The sequence below is a fragment of the Saccopteryx bilineata genome, chromosome 5, assembly GCF_036850765.1.
Source record: "Saccopteryx bilineata isolate mSacBil1 chromosome 5, mSacBil1_pri_phased_curated, whole genome shotgun sequence".
NCBI classification, from domain to species: domain Eukaryota; kingdom Metazoa; phylum Chordata; class Mammalia; order Chiroptera; family Emballonuridae; genus Saccopteryx; species Saccopteryx bilineata.
Genome location: NC_089494.1, coordinates 137,044,414 through 137,067,494, shown reverse-complemented (window position 1 = coordinate 137,067,494; position 23,081 = coordinate 137,044,414). Strand labels below are relative to the sequence as shown.

General features: G+C 39.7%; 1 protein-coding gene across 1 annotated transcript in view; it reads right to left on the bottom strand.

The window, feature by feature from the left end:
* Positions 1-9,189: 9,189 nt before the first annotated feature.
* The window catches only part of MKX (mohawk homeobox), a 75,921-nt gene continuing 62,029 nt past the window's right edge, over positions 9,190-23,081 (bottom strand). The window contains exons 5-6 of the mRNA XM_066280745.1: positions 9,564-9,597; positions 9,190-9,458 (exon numbers count right to left, since the gene is read on the bottom strand). Coding sequence (XP_066136842.1) covers positions 9,272-9,458; positions 9,564-9,597 — 221 coding nt within the window. The 3' untranslated portion in view covers positions 9,190-9,271. The remainder of the gene's footprint in view (positions 9,459-9,563; positions 9,598-23,081) is intronic.

The window sequence follows — 23,081 nt, the reverse complement described above, 5'->3', positions numbered from 1 at the left end:
CATAGACTGAAAGTAAAGGGATGGAAAAAAATATTTTATGCAAATGGAAATGAGAAAAAAGCTGGGGTAGTAATAGTTATATCTGACAAAATAGACTTTAAAACAAAGGCTATAGTAAGGGGTAAAGAAAATCATAATGATAAAAAGAGCAATCCAACAGAAAGATATAACCATTATAAATATCTATGCACCTAATAAAGGACCATCTAAATATATAAAGCAGATTTTGATGGATATAAATGGTGAGATCAACAGCAATTGTATAATAGTGGGGGATTTTAATACCCCACTAACAGCACTAGATAGATCCTCAGAAAAAAAAATTAACAAAGAAACAGCAGACTTAAAGGACACTGGATTTAATAGATATCTTTAGAACTTTTCACCCTGAAGCAACAGAATATACATTCTTTTCAAATGCTCATGGTATATTCTCTAGGATAGACCACATGTTAGGATACAAAAGGAGTCTCAATAAATTTAAGAAGATTGAAATTATATCAAGCATCTTCTTTGATCACAATGGCATAAAACAAGCATTCAACTACAATAGAAAAACTGAAAAACACTCAAACACTTGGAAACTAAATAGCATGTTATTAAGTAAATCAGAAAAATCCAGGAACTGTATTATTCCATACGTAGGTGGGACATAATACTGAAACTAAGAGACATTGACAAGAGTGTGGTGGTTACGGGGGGGAGGGGGGAATGGGAGAGGGATAGGGGGTGGGGAGGGGCACAAAGAAAACAAGATAGAAGGTGACAGAGGACAATCTGACTTTGGGTGGTGGGTATGCAACATAATTGAACGACAAGATAACCTGGACTTGTTATCTTTGAATATATGTATCCTGATTTATTGATGTCACCCCATTAAAAAAATAAAATTATATAAAAAAAAAAGTAATAAAGTAAAAATTAAACTAAAAAAAAATAGCATGTTATTAAACAATGAATGGGTTAACAATGAGATCAAAGAATAAATAAAAATTTTTCTTGAAACAAATGAAAATGAACATACAACAACTCAAAATTTATGAGACACAGCAAAAGCAGTACTGAGAGGGAAGTTCATAGTATTACAGGCATACCTTAGGAAGCTAGAAAAAGCTCAAATAGACAATTTAACTGCATTAAAAGAACTGGAAAAAGAACAGCAAGTAAAGCCCAGAGGAACTAGAAGGAAGGAAATAATAAAGATCAGAGCAGAAATAAATGGCATAGAGGCTAAAGAAACAATACAGAGGATCAATGAAACCAGGAGCTGGTTCTTTGAAAAGGTAAACAAGATCGATGAACCTTTAACCAGACTCACCAAGAAAAAAAGAGAGAATGAGAGTGGAAAAGTAACAACTGACACAGCAGAAATACAAGGAGTGTAAGAAAATACTATGAAGAACTGTATGCCAAAAAAAATAGACACCCTAGTTGAAATGGACAAATTCCTTGAAAAATATAATCTTTCAAAAATCAATCTGGAAGAATCAGAAAACCTAAACAGACCAATTACAACAAATGATATCAAAAGCAGTTATCAAAAACCTCCCAACAAATGAAAGCCCTGGGCCATATGGCTTCACAGGCAAATTCTACCAAATATTCAAAGAAGAACTAACTCCTATCCTTCTCAAGCTATTTCAAAAAATTCAAGAGGAGAGAAGACTTCCAAGCTCCTTTTATGAGGCTAGTATAATTCTGATTTCAAAACCAGGCAAAGACAATACAAAGAAAGAAAACTGTAAGCCAATATCCCTGATGAATTTAGATGCTAAAATTATCAACAAAATATTAGCAAACTGATCCAGCAATTCCTGAAAAAAATCATACATCATAATCAAGTGGGATTTATTCAGGGGAGGCAAAGCTGGTACAATATTTGCAAATCAATCAATGTGATTCATCACATAAACAAAAGGAAGGATAAAAAACCACATGATAATATCAATCAATGCAGAAGAAGTATTTGATAAAATCCAGCACTCATTTATGATCAAAACTCTCAGCAAAGTGGGAATACAGGGAACATACCTCAACATAATAAAGGCCATCTATGACAGACCTACAGCCAAAATCATACTCAATGGACAAGTGTTAAAAGCAATCCCCTTAAGATCAGGAACAAGGCAGGGGTGCCCCTTTCATTACTCTTATTCAATATAGTTCTGGAAATCCTAGCCACAGCAATCAGACAAGAAGAAGAAATAAATGGCATCCAAATTGGGAAAGGAATAAAACTATCATTATTTGCTGATGGTATGATACGGTACATAGAAAACCCTAAAGTCACAGTCAAGAAACTACTGGACCTGATAAATGAATTCAGCAAGGTGTCAGGATATAAAATGAATACTCAGAAATCAGAGGCATTTCTATACACCAACAATGAACTGTCTAAAAGAGAAATTAAGGAAACAATTCCCTTCACTATTGCAACTAAAAAAATAAAGTACTTAGGAGTAAATTTAACCAATGAGGTTAAAGATTTGTACTTGGAAAATTATAAAACATTGATAAAAGAAGTCAAGGAAGACACAAACAAGTAGAAGCATATACCGTGTTCATGGTTAGGAAGAATAAACATCATTAAGATATCTACCCAAAGCAATTTATAATTTAAATGCAATTCCTATTAAAATACCAATGACATACTTCAAAGATATAGAAAAAATATTCCAAAAATTTATACGGAACCAAAAAAGAACATGAATAGCCTCAGCAATCTTAAAAAAAAAAAAAAAGAATAAAGTGAGTTGTATCACACTTCTGTATATTAAGTTATACTACTAAGCCATTGTACTCAAAACAGCCTGGTACTGGCATAACAACACACATATAGATCAATGAAACAGAACAGAGAACCCAGAAATAAACCCCCACCTTTATGGACAACTGATATTTGACAAAGGAGGTAAGAGCATACAGTGGAGTAAAGACAGTCTCTTTAACAAACGGTGTTGGAAAAATTGGACAGCTACCTGCAAAGATGAAACTACACCATTCACAAAAATAAACTCAAAATAGACAAAAGATTTAAATGTAAATCATGAAACCATAATCATCTTGTAAGAAAACATAGGCAGTAAGCTCTCTGACATCTCTTGCAGCAATATATTTGCTGATTTATCTCCCTGGGCAGGTGAAATAAAGGACAGGATGAATAAGTGGGACTATATCAAACTAAAAAGCTTTTGCACAGCTAAAGACAATACGAACAAAAGAAAAAGACAAACCACACAATGGGAGAACATATTCGACAATATGTCTGATAAGGAGTTAATAACCAAAATTTATAAAGAACTTGTAAAACCCAACACCAGGAAGATAAACAATTCAATAAAACATGGGCAAAAGAAATGAGTAGACAGTTCTCCAAAGAGGACATACAGATGGCCAATAGGCAGATGAAAAAATGTTCAACATCACTAATCATTAGAGAAATGTAAATTAAGAGCACAATGAAATATAACCTCACTACAGTAAAAATGGTGCTCATCAACAAAACAACACAGAATAAGTGCTGGCGAGGATGTGGAGAAAAGGGAACCCTCCTGCCCTACTCATGGGAATGGAGGCTGGTGCAACCACTGTGGAAAACAGTATGGAGATTCCTCATAAAATAAAAATGGAACTGTCTTTTGACCCAGCCATCCCACTCTTAGGAATATATCCCAAGAACACCACATCACTGATTCAAAAGAGGAAATGCACCGCCATGTTTATTGTAGCATTGTTTACAATAGCCAACATCTGGAAACAGCCCAAGTTTCCATCAGTGGATAAGTGGATTAAAAAACGGTGGTACTTATACACAATGGAATACTATGGGGCCATGAAAAAGAATAAAATCTTACCTTTTGCGACAACATGGATGGACCTGGAAACTATTATGTTAAGTGAAATAAGCCAGGCAGAGAAAGAAAAGTATCATATGACCTCACTCATTTGAGGAATCCAGTGAACAATGTGAACTGAGGAACGGAATAGAGACAGAAGTGGGTTCAAAGGGACCAGAGGGAAAGTGGAGAGAAAGGGGAGGATCGGATGGGATCAGAGAAGGGAAAGAGATTGGTAAAATTATATATTGTACATATAACACAGTGTTATAGAGAGCAGAAAAGCGAATCCTGGAGGGAAGGGGGAGGGCATTGGGGGGAGGGGGACGGGGAAATGTTGAGGAGAACACGGGGGAGGAGGGGATACATTCGCGGGCACACTAGAATCTATGTAAACACAATGAATTAAAATTAATAAAATTTAAAAAAATTAAAAAGTACAAGTCAAAACAATGGTGAGACCTCATTTTTTTTATCTCGCACGTTGTCAAGTATTGAAAAGTTTAGTAATACTCAATGTTTTGACCAAATTATGAAAAAAGAAAGACATTCCCACCCTACTATTGTAAGTGAAATTGGTAGAACTTTTAAACAGTAATTTGGCAGCATCCATCAAAAATTTAATGTGCCTATTATTTGAGCCATTAATGACACTTCCATGGGGGTATAAGAGGCCTAAAACACATATTCACAAGATTGTTCACTGCGTCAGTATTTGTAGCAGTGCTATTGAAATAGGGTCTACATGGCAACGACAAGCCACCAATTGCTTGTTGCTAGCCTGTGAGGAGTTCAAGGGCCAGAATGTCAATCAATTACATTTCTGAGAACACTGTGAGTTCAAGTGACTTTTTTTTTTTCATAGAAAGATTTTCTTGATTAAGAAAGCAGTACATCGATTTATACTCTGGTGCAAGTTCCTTATTGCAATTCAAACCAGCACTTTGAATAGCATTAGTTATTGATAATTAATAATTGAAAATAACCCAAAAGTCTACGAAAGGTGTATTTACAAAATAAATTTTTGATAGATCAAAAAATAAAATCTCATGCATTCATTTAATAATGAAATCTACGTGTCTCTATATATGTACCATATCTATGTATATATGATAGAGTGCAAAACATATTGCAGAGAATGATAAAAATAATTAGAAGTGCCTGATGAAAAAGTGCAAGTTTGGATGTGCATAGAGTTTCTGGAAGCGTCCACGAGACATTGTTAGCCATGGTTGTCTCTAGGATGTGGATGTGAGAGCTAGGGCATGGCGAGGCTTTTTATCTTGTGCTCTGCTGTACTACTTAAACTTTTCTTCAACTAGGACAAGTTATATTTATACTTTTCAAAAACATGAATCAAAATTTAAAATTTTGTTTAAAAGTAATGAATACAAGTCAAATTGGACTCACAGCAGATCAAATTTCCAGAAACTGGTTTGGGGGTGAAATTCGTTTGGGGAGACTTATTGAGACAATCTTTACATAAATTTCCATGCAGTCATTCATGTAAAGATGTAAAAACACATGAGCTTGTTTTTACAAACTCAGAAATCTGGTTTTCTCATCTGAAAAATATTTATCAGGGGCAATGCACACACCTCCCAAACTGAATGTTTAGTCCATCTCTAAGATGCTTCTGAAAGCCAGGAAGTGGAGAAGCTAAGGCTCTTTATCTGTGGTGTGACAATCAGTCACCTAATTCTGATCATAACTGTTTCAAAGAAGTACAGGACCAAAAATGCTTTGTGCTCAAAAGGCCCAAAATGGTAGATCATAACATATTTTTGACAAAATCTAGGGGTCCTATATGCTTCATGGAAACCAGTTTTTATTGCCAAAAATCATGGGATGTTAGACCTTTCGTAACATCTGGAACACATTAATAACCGTTAACATCTGCACAGTACCACGCAGTGCTTTTACATCCACCGTTTTACTTAATCCACACAACAGATCGTTGGAGTAGGTAGATTTCCTAGATCAAATTTTATAGTTGTAAACTCTGAGTATAAGAGACTAATATTTATTCCCCAAAGTCATGAAGGAGTGAAGAGCAATGCCGGGCTGTGCTGGCTCAGTTCTAACCACCACTCCACACTGTCTTCCAAGGGGTGGCCAACCGAAGCCACCCCAGAGGGAAGAGTCTGGGTGACTTGCTCTTGCTCTCTGTGTTTATTTGCATGATGTTATTGCCTTGGGCTGGATGAACTTAAAAACAGGTCATGACTGTTGCCTGGCCTGTTTAAAACAGCTACTTGGAGCCGGCAGAGAGTACAGTGACTTGAGTTCTTAGTCATCCGGAACAGGAGGAACAAGCTAGGCGAACAGAAGGAAAAGCAATTCCTGTTGATCTGAATGAAGCTCTTCACCCACTGTTTCCTGCTGGCATGTCTGTCTTCTTTGTTCTACTTTATGGTTTGTTTGTTTTTTTCTAGGAAGCTCAAACCAATGATAACACTATCTTCCTGGAAGATGTCTCTAATCCTGATACCAACTTTTACCGCTTCGTTGCAGTCTTCCGTGCCCCATATCTTCCTTTTCCCATGGCTCTTCCTCAAACTACCCACATCTCATATGCCATTTATGTTTCTACTTTCTTGCATCTAAACCCTATATAGAGACATTATAATTATGTGATAATACCTTCCATTTATTGAGCACCTATTTTTGAAAAGTTCAGGCACTTTATATACTGTATCTTATCTCTAAAGTTGGTAGCAAATTCTACAAGCTTTAACCTCACTCCTCTCCCTTCGCAAATACAGAAGCTGAAGCGAAGAGCGCTAAGTCTAGATCTCATATAGTGAGTGGCAGTGCTGGAACCGAATCATATAGGTCTGTTTAGCTTCAAATCCCAGGTTCTCCCTGGTACACAGCACACAGAAATACTGCTTATTGTATTAGCTACTGAAAGGAGGTATTTAGTGAAAATGTTCATTTTAAAGTTAGGGATTTTAACATTTAGAATCAGACTCGCTTTTCCTCTGCTCTGAGAAGGTGGGTTGGTGGTCTAAGGTGATGAAATCAAACCGCACACCCATGCAGCGCTCCCATATCACACCCCTCACTAACCTAAGGAGAATTATGGCACATAATGGGACCATCTGTTCTTTCTCCACGTGGTCAACCAGGAAAACAAAATTCATGTGATCATTGAGGTCTAGAAATGAAATTTTATTTTAAATCTGTCAAGAACTGGCAGTTATTAATTTTATTAAAATGATTACATATGGCAAAACAAAGCATGGAGGTCATTCTATTTCTCTATAACATAAATTATGAGTTAGATTTTCAGCTGCTGGCTCAGCATTGTTCAAGATTCTTTTAAAGGATTTGGGGGACTTGAATTTCCCCCCTAAAAAAGTTAAAGCAGCAAGAGAAAAAAAATAAATTAAAAGTAATTGCAATCGGATCGGAGATGTGCTAATTGTAAAAATCTTCTTGATGAGTTTATAGACCAGACTCCAAGCTCTGTTATTTAAAACAAAAAAAAAAATTATGTGAATAGCCATGCTATATTGGCTTGTCATTCATAGTTTATAATATAAAACAAATTTTCTGATTCTTTTTTTCAATGGCAAAAATGAACATGGCTAATTCAAATAAGAAAACAACCAGCATCATTCATCTAACTGGAAGATGTCAAAATGAAACAATTTTATTAAAATATTTAATACCAGAATAACTTATAATAGTATGAAAAAGAGTGAAGTACTTGTCTTTACTTTTCATTGATATGATCTCATTTTGGCAAAATTGTTATACAAAGATTAAAAAGTTATCATGGATCTGTAATGACTTAAGGATGTAAACCAAGAGAACGCATACTTCATCTGATCATACAGTCAGAACTGTTACTGCAAACAGCAATTTAGAAAACAAAGTAAAAATATATATATATACAAAATATTTTTATATCAAATTATCTTCAGCACACTAGATAAATCCAATCCTCAAATGCTATGTTACCTGAAAAAGTGTCCTAGAATTTATGTTAAGATTGGTATTGTCCACATATCGATTAGAGCAGCCTTTGGTTTTAAAAGCATTACAAAAAAATGTCACCATATGACTGCACTACTAGCTCTCACAAAAATGCTTTCCAGTTAAAAGAAATATATATGTATATATTACATATGCAAAAAGCCATCCCCCATAAAAGAGTCAAACCCTTTCACTTCTCCGTAGCACACATATGCGGTTATATTTGGCGTCTCCACTGTCTATTCAAGTTTCAAGTCTCCCCAAGATGATTAGAATATTACTGTTTGATTGAAAAAAAATATTCTTCTTTCTTGATATTGATTATTCTCACTCAATGATTGCCTTATTTAGAAACAAAATGTTCTCTCTTTTAATGCATGATTTCACTTAATTTTTACTATAATGTCCTACTTGGCAAAATTCAGAGAGACTGAAGTTTTGTTGTCCATATGTTTTAAATTTAAAAATCAATTTTACGTGTGGATAAGTATATTTCTTTCATTATTTTGTTCTCATTGAAAAAAATTGCCTATCAGCAATTGTAATTTGAAATGAACCAAATAAAAGGTTTTTAGCCATTCATTATAAAAAACAATTTCCATCACACAAAAAATACTGAACTTTAGTGTGAACAAGATTGTTTTAAAACTAAACTATAAGTTTAGTTCTACACAGGAAAACTTCAGGTTATCTATATAACAAATTTTAAAGAACTTCAACAACACTTGAGAAAAAGAAAATCCAAATTAATTCTAAGGGCATTGTATTTTCCAGCAGTGCTTGGGAAAAGTGTTTCTGATCACAATGTATTCATTTCGATTCTTCTTAAACACACACACTATGAGATCACCACACCTTTCATTTTAGAAATTTGTAATGTGTCAGATATGCAGTCAAGATACATACATGAAAGTCTCACTGTCACTCTGGAAAGCACGCTGTACAATATTAAATATGGCAGACGTTTTTCTTAAAGGAACATTTCATTTGGGCTGAGTAGATTTCCAAGTTGTGGCATGCAAATTATTGACTATGTTTCAAGGGCTTTTGGCAGTTCCGGTTTCAGTCCTGGAAGGGTCAGGTCTGTCTGGAATGACACGCAGACTAATAAGCACAAGGGCACTGGCATTTTGAGGCACAGCTGCTCTACTGTGCCCACGTTGTAGCTCATTTTTGGGAAGCAAGGCACTTATGTGATGGCAATGCAGACATTGCATGCATAGTTTGAATAACATAAAATAAGTTAATATTTTTGATTAAAGTGAGGTTTTTTTTTATAATTTATATGTCTTTTACAGAAGCAACTAAATGATATATTTAGGATATTTAAAAATAAGAAGAGGTTTCAAAGAGTCATTTCTCACTCCTGTTTCAGCTCTTAAGATGAGGATTTACAGAAAAAAAAATCACTCATGTGAAGGACAGCCATTGATCTGAAAAGCAACGAACTGTTAAAACGGCTGAGCCAGGGGCACTTTGACGGTCTTCACTTCCGCTATGTGTGACGACTTCTGGATGATGCAGCTGGTGGTTCCCTGCAGCTCATCTTTGCCATGGGCGAGGTTCGTTAAGGCCATTGCAGCATTGATCTCCTTCCAGTATGTGTCATCCTTGCTAGGTCTCTTCCTATTGGCTGCACTGGATTTAAGCAGAACAGAAAAAAAATGATCAAACTCACTGTAGTGTCCACAGAAAACAGCATCACTGAAAAGCGCAGATGACAAATGAAAACCTCTTGCTCACCTGTCACCTTTATTGGATCCATTTTCCAGAGTGTCTGTAAAGAAAAACAGAAATTCAATTACTTTTTTGTTTTTCTTTCTTTGTTTTAATCTCAGGAGTTTCACCATTAATTATTGGGAATCAAAGCTCATCAGAAAATATGGGTAAAAATTAGTTTTATTTCTTATGAAGATTAAGTAGTTTAAATTAAGATGCAAAAAATATCTCTGTACAAAGAAATAGGCATATAATGAGGACAGGTAATAAAGAATTAAAAGTAGTTTTCCTAGATACACAAAAATCTGAGGTTAACTTAATCTGCAAAATTGGGCCTTCTCATAAGGAGGTGAATAATACAGCCAGGTTCTGGTTCTGGTTCTGGGGTCACCCCACCACAAACCTGCTGTGTACCTTGGGCCTGATTATGGTGCCACACATTTTGGGTGCAGTTTTCTGAACCCTGAAATGAGGTGTTCATCCAAGATCTTCAGGGAGCCTCTGGCTCAATATTCTATGATTTCATGGAAATCAGACCTCTATCTCTCAAAAAGGACTGACAACTAGTTCCCTCTGGCTAGTTAGCAAGTGAGTAAATAGCCTTAATGCCTAGAGCAACACAGGATTCCCTGGTACATTAAAATAAGCAGACCCCAGTCTTCAAGCTCCATAAGAACTCTTCGTGCTGCCCCCTCCCTCGGAACACTAATGTGGGCCAGTACCTATCAATATACAGAGAGATGAAACGGGCTCTTGACCTTGATTAAATATTTCTGGGTAGCTCCTCTGGCTAAATGAATTGGTAACACACAAGTGGACAGATAGAGGGAAAGACCAGCATGGCAGGGAAGTGGGGACAAAGGAGGATGTTTGGGACTCCTCATCAGCCTATGAGACTAGATAGTGGTTAATCACCACCATCATCATCAACAACTACATTACCCTATAGCTACTGAAGGAGGCGCTGTGCCCCACACAGGAAATAGGAAGAACACAAGGTCTGCTCAAGGCCTTCTCCTAGCTCTATGGCCTTTGAAAAGCTGTCTCTTCTGCTCTTAGACCTTCCTGTTTCTTCTACCGCCCTCAATGCAATATTGCTGAGGGCAATTTTTTCTTTTTTCTCTGTAACACTTAAGGCTAGTTGGGCCATGCAGCATAATTTTTAGTTCTGGGCTGGCAGAGAGTCACGGAACTAGAACATCAACATGATCATAATATAGTCCAACCAGGGCAAAAACTCCCAGGAAGATGTGGTCAAGAGAATATAATCACACAGCTGTGCAGATAAGGTAGCTATACTTCAATGGCCTCTAGGAAGGAAGAGAGTTGGGAAAGCCTATTAATACATCCAAAATCAGGTCTTAGGGTCAGAAAGGGAGATGATAATGGGTCCTTATGAGCTCTTTTGCACAAAGACCTTAAGAAAACAAATAAACAAACAAAGAAAAAGCATTTAATGAATAAGTGATAAGGTTGTTAGGAAGAATAATTGAGATAATACGTGTCTGGTCAAAATGGAATAACAAGTGTTGTTAGTTCTTTGGTCACCATTCATTTTATGGATCCTTTGGGGAAAGAGCCATTGGATAGTCAGCCTCTGGACCTTCTAGCCCCTGTTAGGTCTGCCTGGGTGGTTAGCTACACTGCTGCTGCTTTTGATAATTTTGGAATTACAAACTTACCCATGTAAATGGAAGAAAAGCATGGCAGCTTTTAATGCACATAACTCTGATAACCCTAGTTCACAGATCACATCCTATGTGCCAGGCACTATTCTAAGCACTGTGTGAGTGTCTTATTTAGGGTTAGTGCTTCTGCATGTGGACAGTTTGTCTCTGTCATGTCCGTGGAACCCTTCTTTGTTCAGTGCTACTACCTGTAAACCCTGACTCATTAGTGACAGAGATAAAGCGCTACCAGACACAGGACTTGTCAAGCCCTTCCTTTAGGAGGAGGGGAGTCAGCACCTTGGACATTTTACAGAGGAAAAAGAGAGAGAGAGAGAGAGAGAGAGAAACCTTCACTCAATTTTGCCCACAAATTGCAACAATTCTGTTTGCCAGAGTGAAGCAATAGGTTATGGAGATATTTATTCAATGGAAAGTCTTGGCTAACGCAGAGTAAGTTCCATGAAACTGAAATAACAGGGCAATAACAAAACATAATTTAGAAAAGACCGTGAAAGTGAAGCTCTGGCCCACAAAGCGAGCAGCCCCACATACACGAGGGGCCTGGAGAGGACTCCCACCTGAATCAGCCTGAGAGTGATTATTGCACCGCAACAAAAAGGAAGCCTGTGGCTATCGGCCGACTATGTGCTGGGGTACACAGCCCAGCAATGCCAGGCATGGATGGCGCCTGTCTGTGGAAGGAGAACATGTACTTTACTGCTCAGGTCCACGGAGAGCTTCACTTTGAGATGGAGAGTGACCTTGCAGCTCCTGCAGTCCCCTGAACGCCAGTAGTCCCCGTGGCTGCTGTCTTGAACTTGTGCCACAGAGAAACAAGTTTATGACAGCCAACTGTGAGATTATAAAATTCTGCTTACTCTTTGGGTATATGTGTTTTACCGTTTGGTGCCTATGAAAATACCTTTGAAGTGTAAAAGCACAGACCCCAAGTTCTACTCGGTTATTCCTAATTAGTTTCACAAATTTCAACAATGTATTCAAAGGACTGAATCCTGGCTTTCATTTCTAAGGCAGATGGGCACATGCAGTGTCCTTAGGTATGGACTCAGGTTCCTTTCCCAGAAACAGAAAAAAAAAGTCTCATAAAAAGGAATGTACAGAAGAAACATTTTGATTCTCCATCAATAGTCAATGTTAAAACAGCATGTAACAAAGCCCATTTCAAACCAACAAGAAAAAGCTGACTACTACAGCTTTTGGGGGTCTCTGTGTCCAGGGTGGTTTTGGTTCAAAACCTAAATTGGTGTTAGAAGGACCTGCTTTGCTGTTGCTGTTGTTGGGGGGCTGCCCGCTGTCCCTGGGATATTATGCATCTAAGAGCCAGCTCCTGCAGCGCAGTGTTTGAGTTTCCAGAACTAGCGAAGGAAGATAGCAAACAGGGCCCCTTTCACTCAGAATGTTTGTGCTTCTGTAGGTAACAAAGCACTATAAAGATCTGGGAGTTCGGGGAATATTTTTTTTTTAATTTGTTAAACTGAGATAAAATCTGAAGAAATGCTGCAGGTATTTTAGAGAACTGGTATCATTTGTGGGGAACGCAGAAAATTTACAACTCACTAATGACATAAAATATTTGTATTAAATATTGTGATATTTCCCCCCTTACGCTCTTTCCCTTTGAAGTTTAAACTTGTCAGCTCTTATCTGATCAAGCACTTTGTGCACTTTCAGTCAATTGTCAGCATTTAAGGAGGGCTGAGTGTCAACCCCTCACCAGTGCTCAGGGGCTCATGCCACTCCTGCCCACTGCAGACAGGTTGTCTCACCACCTCCTCCCCAGAAGTGGCACCCAGTAGCTCAGGCTGACAGGAGAAGGAAGGGTTCTGACGCTGCTGAAAAGAAAGAAGCTGTCAGTGTGAGCTAGAGCAGACGCTTCACTGCTGTTAATGAACATGCACAGACACAGGGTCTGCTGCCCGACGCTGGGGCAGCTGTCGCTCTTACACTGTAAGTAGCTCGGCTCAGCCTCCCCAAAGTCTGAGCTAAAATGCCTTTTTAGATGCCGAAGCTCCAAAAAATCAGCTACGCTGTCAATTACCATAAAAGCAACTGGTTGGCAGTAACATCTGATTAAACCAGCCAAAAGAGCGTGTTTTAAGACCAAAAAAAGAAAAGGAAAGAAAAAAAAAAAGAGGTGCGTAGTTAGGAAAATCTTGAATGCTATGAAACCCAAACCACGTTGAAACTTCAAGTAGGGCTATCCTCAGTTTGGACATGTGTTTCCTTGTGAAGTTAAACAATTATACAGAAGACTCAGGTCTGCTGCAATGCAAGACGGGGAAGAACAAAGCTCTGTGGGCTGAGTGTCCATTCAACTTTGATAAATGCCAAGTTAGAAACACATTCATTCTGATAGATATTCCTGAAATAAAAGTTATATTCATAAAAAAAGACAAAAATGTGGCCAAATCTTTAGCTCTGAGATCTTTTTCTTTTCAAATTTAATCAATAAGCCTTAAAGTTAGCAATGTTTTAAAATATTCCACAATATACATATTTTTAAATTTTTATTTATTGATTTTAGAGAGAGAGAGAAAGGGATGAGACAGAGAGAGAGAGAGAGAGAACATTGATTTACTGTTCTACCTATCCATGCTGTCATTGGTTGATTCTTGTATGTTCCCTGGCCAGGGACTGAACCACGCTCTAACCAGCTGAGCTACCCACCCAAGGCCTGTTCCACAAAATATTACTCACACCACTAAACATAAATAAAATTAAATACGAGTAAGAATATGAGTATTTTAAATTAAATAATCTAAAAATTATAGAATATGTTTTCCTAGGTTAAAATAGAGCCAGAGCTGCAAATGCTGACAACTGTGTTTCCTCACCCTGGGGTCCGTATGTGACCATGGCTGGTGACAGCAGGCGTGGACAGCTGGGGTTAGTGCGTTCCTGATTTCAGAGGTCCTGAGAGCCCCCAAGACACCAGATCAGTTTCTGGAGTAATTACATACTTGGAACAAGTGAGATAAAGAGCAAGATTCTGGTGAGCAGAGCAGAGGGAAAACCTCGCTGAAGATTCTGAAATACTGACTGCTCCCGGTCTGTAGGACCTCCCACCACATGGACCAAGTGAGCCCAGGCTCCCTGCTCCCATCCGTGCGCGCCCTCTCTCTACTTCCACACACAGTAGATCCAGACTGGACCCTTCATGACTCTATATACATTCCATCCCTTAAAAAACAAAACTAGACAGCTCTTGCTGCTACAATTTTAGAGGAAATTTTTTGTGGTTACCATCTCTTTAGGGTAGTTAGTGCTTTTAAATGAGTAAAGATAAATCATTCTAAGTGATTTTTCCCAAAAAAGGAAGGAAAAAATAAACCATCCAATAACCTGTAACACTTACCTGTTAATGACTACCTGCTTCTTCTAGTTCCAACGACCCAAACAGCTGAGCTCCACTTTAAAACTTTGCATGACAGGAAGAGATAGAAACTGATGCTTGGTGAATATCAAGGTTCTTGCTCTGAGAAGAGTTATTATTGGAGCCTGAGCTCTGTGAGTCTTGTGAGTGGGGAGCTTTGCAAGTTTTCTGAACAGTGAGAATGATAACAATGAAATCCACCTCATCTTCATGGATGGAGTAGTATTTTTTTTCCTTTTGTAATATACTAAATTATTTATTCTGGGACCTTTAAGAATGAGTGGCTGCCAAGATTATTTCAGAGTCTGAAGAAAAAGAATCTTTTCTAAAAATTAAGGCAGCATTTCTTCCAGTCGTGACTTCCATCCTCTGGCCTTCCTCTGACCTCTCACATGGGCTGGCCCCTCCACGGCCAGTGATGCTCAGGTGTCCTGAGCTATAGCACCCACACCTTTGGCTGCCTTTTTGTCAATGCATCATTCCCTCTATCTCCTTCCAGAAAATAATGATGAGAGACCACACCCTTTTATTTTGGATGCTAGTGAAGAGTTCCCTGGCCAGGATGGAGGTGAACTGACATCTTCAAGCTTCCAGAATTGGTTATATTTCCATGAATACCACCAGCAGCAGAACATCTGTAATGTCCAGGAGCGCCCATGTCTGTGGGCAAATCTGGGAGAGTGCTGCTTGGTTCTTGATCAATTAGGGAGCCTTGACAATATAAGAATTTGAGGCTGGTACCTTCTTTTTAAGTCCCATTTGTCCCTTTGTTCTGGTGAAACACACAGCTATTGTGGATCTCAGTCTGGGTTGGAGGACTAAATGTGTAGGAAGTAGAATTTAAAACTTGAAATAAACTTTTCAAATGTCTTATTTCTTAACTTCACTCTCAATCATTTTCACTAAATATATTAAACATTCTTAATGCTACGTTAATCTGCATAGTCCCGTCTACCAAGATGGCTCCTCTTTGATCTCAAAGGCTCCACCCTTCCAAAGTCTAAAACTTTCAGTTTGAAACTTCCCTTTAAAGATCAGAATAAGGTTTATGGGAGGAAGTTGGTGAGTAACTAGAAGGAGGTCCGGAAATGTTAAATATTCTCATTTCCATTATTGGCTCATGTTATGAGCTATGAGTGTGGTCTGTGAGGCTCAAGGCAGCATAATGCAGTGGTTTAAGCCCAGACCAGAGAGCAGGAGTTGAACTCTTGCTCTACCACATACTATCTGTGTGACAGCTGGCCAGCTGCTTGACTTCTCTGTGCTTTGCCTTTCTCACCTATAAAATGGGGTTAATAGTACAAGCATCACAGGCTTGTTATGAGGACCACATGATTTAATATTTTGTAAAAGAATTAGAAGACAGTTTGTACAGCTATATCTAATACTATATAAATCCTGAAAAATGATAAAAAGGTTAACTTTTTCTCTTTATTACTATTTTTTTACATCTAGAATATGGGATTGAATGCAGTCATCCAGAAAAATTTCTATTGTTCATAGATTTAATAGAAAAACCATTATGTAAAGATGAAGCATTTCAGCCCTGGACAAAGCTTGTGAGCTCAGATTAATGGCTTAAGTGCACAGAATCTATCATCTTCAAAGACAAAATGGCTTTCTGATGCTATTTTGTGCCAAAGTACCACACATGCCAAAACAAAGAGCACTGCAGCCACATGAAATAACATCTACTAACTTTAAGTGTCTAATGGATTTTGTTACTTCATTTTCTCAAGGGAAATATTGGAGATGTTGCTCAAAATGTTTCATCCATGAAAGCTGAGCTTTCAGCCAGTCTGAGAAAGTGACATCTCCGCAGTGCGTGAGTAGCTCCCGTGTGCCCATGATGTGAGGGCATCTCTTGTCTATAAAAGCCCTCCTTTTTACATGCAGGGTGAGCTACTAGTTCTGAAACCCGGTTGGACTTACTCTGTTTCTTAGCTACAGCTTACTGAGGGCTATTTCTCCCCAAAACAATGATATAGCTGCCACACAGCAGTTTTAGAAGGTTGACTTATTTAATACCTATAGAGTTAAGTAGTGTTAAGTTACAAAATACTAAAATAACTTCCTTCAGCAAAAAGACCCTTTAAGTGAAACTGGCTGGGAAGTCTGGCTCCATCTGTGTATTTGACAAAGTCTTCAATATCTCTGAAAAACCATCCGTTGACACATAAACTGCTGTGTATATGAATTTGGCTCACATTTTTGCCATGCTTCTCAAATTCCTCAAACTGCCACCTCTAGAAATGACACTTCAGACACAGATCTTAGTGTTAAAGCCGTCTGACTGCATTAACACCAGAAATGACTCAAGAAAAGAGATGATCATGTTCACAAGGTTCTTGGAAATTGCGACTTTAAGTGAAACAATGTATGAGGGTGCCAGTTTTGCCATAGGCTATTTGATAGAAACAAGAATTAAGTTTCTGTGGCATATTTTGGAATTAAAAAATGTCACCAAACTCCTAAGTAAAGACCCAAAGGATTTCTAATATTAGACACAGAACTATACATGCATTTTAAAAAGATGAATAAAAACAAGTAAGAATTGTTCCAACCACTCACTGAAGTTCAGAATCTTGGGTGACCAGACCTGTCACAGTAGCTCTCAGTGCAAGGTGGGACCCAACCTGGGGCAGGACATCTTTCCATGAAAGGGTGCCCTCACCCACACCCACACCCACACCCACACCCACACCCACACCCACACCCACACCCACACCCACCCAGATGGGACAACAGAGACATGCCAACTGACCTCACGTGCACATCTCTGGGATGTGGGAGAACCCAGAGCACCTGGAGAAAACCCACGCAGACACAGGAGAACATGTCAACACCCAAAACCCACGCAGACACAGGAGAACACGTCAACACCGAAAACCCACGCAGACACAGGAGAACACGTCAACACCGAAAACCCACGCAGACACAGGAGAACACGTCAACACCAAAAACCCACGCAGACACAGGAGAACACGTCAACACCGAAAACCCACGCAGACACAGGAGAACACGTCAACACCGAAAACCCACGCAGACACAGGAGAACGTGTCAACACCCAAAACCCACGCAGACACAGGAGAACGTGTCAACACCGAAAACCCACGCAGACACAGGAGAACACGTCAACACCCAAAACCCACGCAGACACAGGAGAACGTGTCAACACCGAAAACCCACGCAGACACAGGAGAACACGTCAACACCGAAAACCCACGCAGACACAGGAGAACGTGTCAACACCGAAAACCCACGCAGACACAGGAGAACACGTCAACACCGAAAACCCACGCAGACACAGGAGAACACGTCAACACCGAAAACCCACGCAGACACAGGAGAACGTGTCAACACCCAAAACCCACGCAGACCCAGGAGAACGTGTCAACACCGAAAACCCACGCAGACACAGGAGAACGTGTCAACACCCAAAACCCACGCAGACCCAGGAGAACGTGTCAACACCGAAAACCCACGCAGACACAGGAGAACGTGTCAACACCGAAAACCCACGCAGACACAGGAGAACGTGTCAACACCGAAAACCCACGCAGACACAGGAGAACGTGTCAACACCCAAAACCCACGCAGACACAGGAGAACACGTCAACACCCAAAACCCACGCAGACACAGGAGAACACGTCAACACCCAAAACCCACGCAGACACAGGAGAACACGTCAACACCGAAAACCCACGCAGACACAGGAGAACGTGTCAACACCGAAAACCCACGCAGACACAGGAGAACGTGTCAACACCAAAAACCCACGCAGACACAGGAGAACACGTCAACACCGAAAACCCACGCAGACACAGGAGAACACGTCAACACCGAAAACCCACGCAGACACAGGAGAACGTGTCAACACCGAAAACCCACGCAGACACAGGAGAACGTGTCAACACCGAAAACCCACGCAGACACAGGAGAACGTGTCAACACCGAAAACCCACGCAGACACAGGAGAACGTGTCAACACCCAAAACCCACGCAGACACAGGAGAACGTGTCAACACCGAAAACCCACGCAGACACAGGAGAACGTGTCAACACTGAAAACCCACGCAGACACAGGAGAACACGCCAACTCCACACAGAGTAGCCAGGGCCGGAATTCATTTATTTTCTTCTCAACAATGTTGTAAGAAAGGACACTGAATGAAACAATGTAATTCGAGGACCAGCTATACTAAGAGTAAAGTTCTTGGAACCGTTCCTGGCACATAGCAAGTAAGGGCTATGGTGCTACAATTCCTGAAGTGAAGACCTGGCGTTCAATCATCCTTCATTAGCCACAGGGCCAGTCTAAGTCCCACGGCAGTGCTAAGCCCTCCACACAGGTTTCTGCTAGCACACTCTGCCTCAAACCCATCTTCTTGGGATGCTGTAGAAAAGAGGATAAAATCTACAGGGGAACTTCTCAGAAGGGCAGGTTCCTGTCTTGTCTTTGAGACGTGACTTTGGAAGTCACAGTGAGGTGAGGAGAAAGCTCCCCAGGTGTTCTGCTGTGGATGGTAGAGGGGTCCCCTAGAGCAGAACTGTTGTGGAGCATTAAAAGTGGACTGCTGGCCCTAGCCGGGTGGCACAGTGGATACAGTATCATCCAGGCGTGCCAAGGTTACGGGTTCCATTCCCTGGTCAGGGCAACACAAGAGGCAGCCAATGAAGGCACAATTAAATGGAACAAAGAAGTGAAATGAGTTGATGTTTCTCTCTCTCTCTTCTTTTCTCTGTCTCTTTCTCAAATCAAGGGGAAAAAATTAAAGAGTAAAAAGAAAAAAGAAGTGGACTGCTTTCAGTAAAGATTTCCAAAATGCTGGATGTCCTGGTGTTTGCAGCAGAGGGAAGATTTCTTTGCTACTTTTCAAAAATCATTATGGATTCTTAGTATCCCAACATGGGTAAAATAACAGTCTTAGGGCTGTAGTTCATGAACCGAGTTCTTAATTCTCCCTTCATGTCAATAGAAAACATAGCATTTTTATAGGGAAATACTGTTCAGACTGCAGTTTCAAAAATACTTTTTATTGGCTATTTTTGCTTAAACATGAATATAATATCACTAAAACCACTTTTTAAAATATAAAACACCTCACTTTACTTTCAATATTTTCTCCAGTTATTACATTTTACCTATGCTATGACATACTATAATTCAGGTATAGTCCTTACAAAGTCGAGAATAAAGGAACCCAAGATTCTCACTGTAATATATAATTCTACTTCAGAATAATCAAACTGCCCTCCTTCTTCTAATTGGAACAGCTCCGGTAATAACATACTATTATAAGATCTGTTTTCTGTTTTGAAAATAAACACATTGGCCCAGCTCTATGTTGCTGTGATGGTGGGACTTTTATTTTTGTAAGTCTTGTATTTTTTTTTAATCTTCCTTGGGGAAAGTGGGGTGACCAATATTAATTAACAGGGGGCTATCAAAAACTAATTATTCAACCTAACAATTTTTTTTTCTAGGGCAGCATACTAAGCTTTTATAAACTAAAGTAAACTTTGTTTCTGCTGCCCTCAGTAGAATATTTCATTCAGGACGACCTCAGAAAGAACAGAGCATTGTTTCATTACACATCGATGACACGGTGATAAGGTTTTACCAACAATTTTTGGTGAGTTTTAAACCGTTATTTTTACAGCAGCCCTGAGAGGTAGATGGTGCCATATAATCTCTAAACAGGAACAGGCATAAGAGGGTAAGAAACAGAACCACCATGCAAACAACTTGGCTACCACCAAGACCAAAATTACTAACATAGAGCATGCTGGGCATGTGGAACCTGCTGTGGAGGAGGGCCATGAGGGCCTTGCCTAGCCTGCTGCGGCTTTGCTTCCGAACAACGGGGGAACGTCACACCATCTGGGACAAGGGCTGAAGAGAACCAGATGCTAGTGGTAGTCATATCGAAGCCACCCTAAGGTCCAGGGACTGAGAACTGAAAATAACTCTTGGCTAGTGCCTGCTGGAAGGTGAGCTGAGCTGGTTCTTTCCCTGCAGCACGCTGGGTCATCCTGTGCTGGGAACCCTGCTGTCAGTGGCCGCCCCAAATCAGGTGCACAAGTCTAAACTAACAAGGCTCCCCAACGACAGCCTTAAGAAATGTCATATTAGCCCTGGCCTATAGCTAAGTGGATAGAGCATCAGCCCGATGTATGGATGTTCCAAGTTTGAGTCCCAGTTGGGGCACACGAGAGGTGACCATCTGCTTCTCTGCCCCTCCCTCTGCCCCTTCTCTTTCTCTTCATCTTCTGCAGCCAGTGGCTTGGTTAGTCTGAGCATTGGCTCTAGGTGCTGAGGATAGCTCAATTGATTTAAGTATCAGCCCCAGATGGGGGCTGCCGGGTGGATCCTGGTCCCAGTGCATGCAGGAGTCTACCTCTCTATCTCCCTTCTACTCACTTAAAAAAAGAAAAAGAAAAGAAATCATATATTTGTTTTCATTATTAAAAAGTAATTTTAATTTTGATTTAGAGAAAATGACAATAAACCTAATAATTTTTTTTGGACTAGATGCAAAATCCTCTGCTATTTATTATATTTTCTATCCTTCCCCATACTTTCTGTTGACTTTAGAGAGAAATGTAATATTTTAACAAGCAATAATATAAATTGATTTAAAATAAACAAAAGGGATGGGGAGGCAGAAAGTTGTGCAGAAAAGAATAAAAATATGAAAGTTCCAGAACAAACCAGATCCACTTATTGACACACTTGATTTTGGTGATGAAATATACTGTATGTACTCAAAAGTGATTTAAAAATCAAATCTTCTGTTTCTAAATTCTCTCCAGACACCCAGAAATAGATGGTGAATGAGCAATGGGAAGAAGATAGTAGTTATTACCTTGACTCAAAGTATTATACAAAAGAGGCTGGCTGGCTATCAGAGACAAGAGAAAACAAACCACATATCTTCACCATGAAAGCACAAAAAAAGTTGCCTTTTTTAGGGGGGTGGGAAATAACAGCCAGGAAAATTATACATCCCAGGTAAGATTCCCCAGCTCTTATAGGCACATGGCCTGCTGCCATCCTTACCAGGATGAGGTGGTCTGGTCACTTCTCCACACTCAGGAGGGAAGGAAGAGGGGTTGGTGTAGCCCAGTCACAGAGTCATGGGCAGAGTAGTGTCTCACAAGACACTAAGAGATGTGGGGACCCTCAGCCTAGAAATGTGCCACAGCACCATTGCTTATGATGCCCTCTATTATTTCAGATTTCTAACCAGTCAGATACACACCCAGTTCCTGCCTAGCATGAGAGAGCCACTTTCTGTCAAACCATATGGTTTGCACATGGGTCCAAGGCCAAGAGAACCGAAGGAGACACCATCCTCCTACTATGGGAGGAGACACCATCCTTCCAAGACCACCCACAATGGTTGCCAAACACAAGACATTACAAAACACATATGAAGAAGTAAGCCATTCTCTCAGGCCTCGGGGCTGCATTGAACACCACAGCCCTCGGCATAAGACAAGTATAGGAAGTTGGAAGGTGGAATGGGTCAGTAAGGCTTTTTAGAAAAAGTGTTTCTCTTTTCTCCAAACTCTAAGCAACTCTATACATTATCCAGTTGATTTTCAACTTACTTTAAGAGGTTTATAAAAGTCATTCTATAAGATAGTTTATCTGACAACATAATACATAGACTCTTACTTGAACAAGAAGATGTAGAAAAAATATTTTTGAAGTGAAAGGAGCAAGGAATTGGTATGTGTGCTGACTGATAGGAGCTCACAGGAGAAGAATAAAGAAATGAAAGATAAGCCTGACCAGGCGGTAGTGCAGTGGGTCAAACGTCAGCCTGGGACACTGAGGACCCAGGTTTGAAACCCTGAGGTCCCCTGTTTGAGTGCAGGTTCACCTGCCTAAGCACAGGGCCGCTGGCTTCAGCGTGGGGTCATAGACATAAACCCATGGTCACTGGCTTGAGCCCAAAAGTCACTGACTTGAAGCCCAAGGTCGCTGGATTGAGCAACGGGTCACTGGTTTGGCTAGCACTCCCCTGGACAAGGCACATGTGAGAAAGCAGTCAATGAACAACTAAGGTGCCGCAACTATGAGCCGATGCTTCTCATCTCTCTCCCTTCCTGTCTGTATCTCTTGCTAAGAAAAAAAAAAAGAGAGAGAGAGAGAGATGAAAGATGAGTGATGATGAAGGTGAAAGTGTGAAAATACATTTGCCAATTATCCACATGACCAATCATCATAATAAAAATAATTGGCAGGGCTAGGAAAAGCAGAAAGGGAGCCCAGAAATGGAAAAGAAAATTCCCCAAACATTATTTTTACACTGAAGAAAAAAAGGAAATAATGGGAGTTCTGTGGGGCCAGAATTTGGAAGCATCTGTTCAAAGGTTACTTTAGAAACAGCAGTCAGAGTTTATGATTAATTGAAGAATTATTCAAATAGAATTCCATGATAACTTTAGTCATCTTTAAGACACA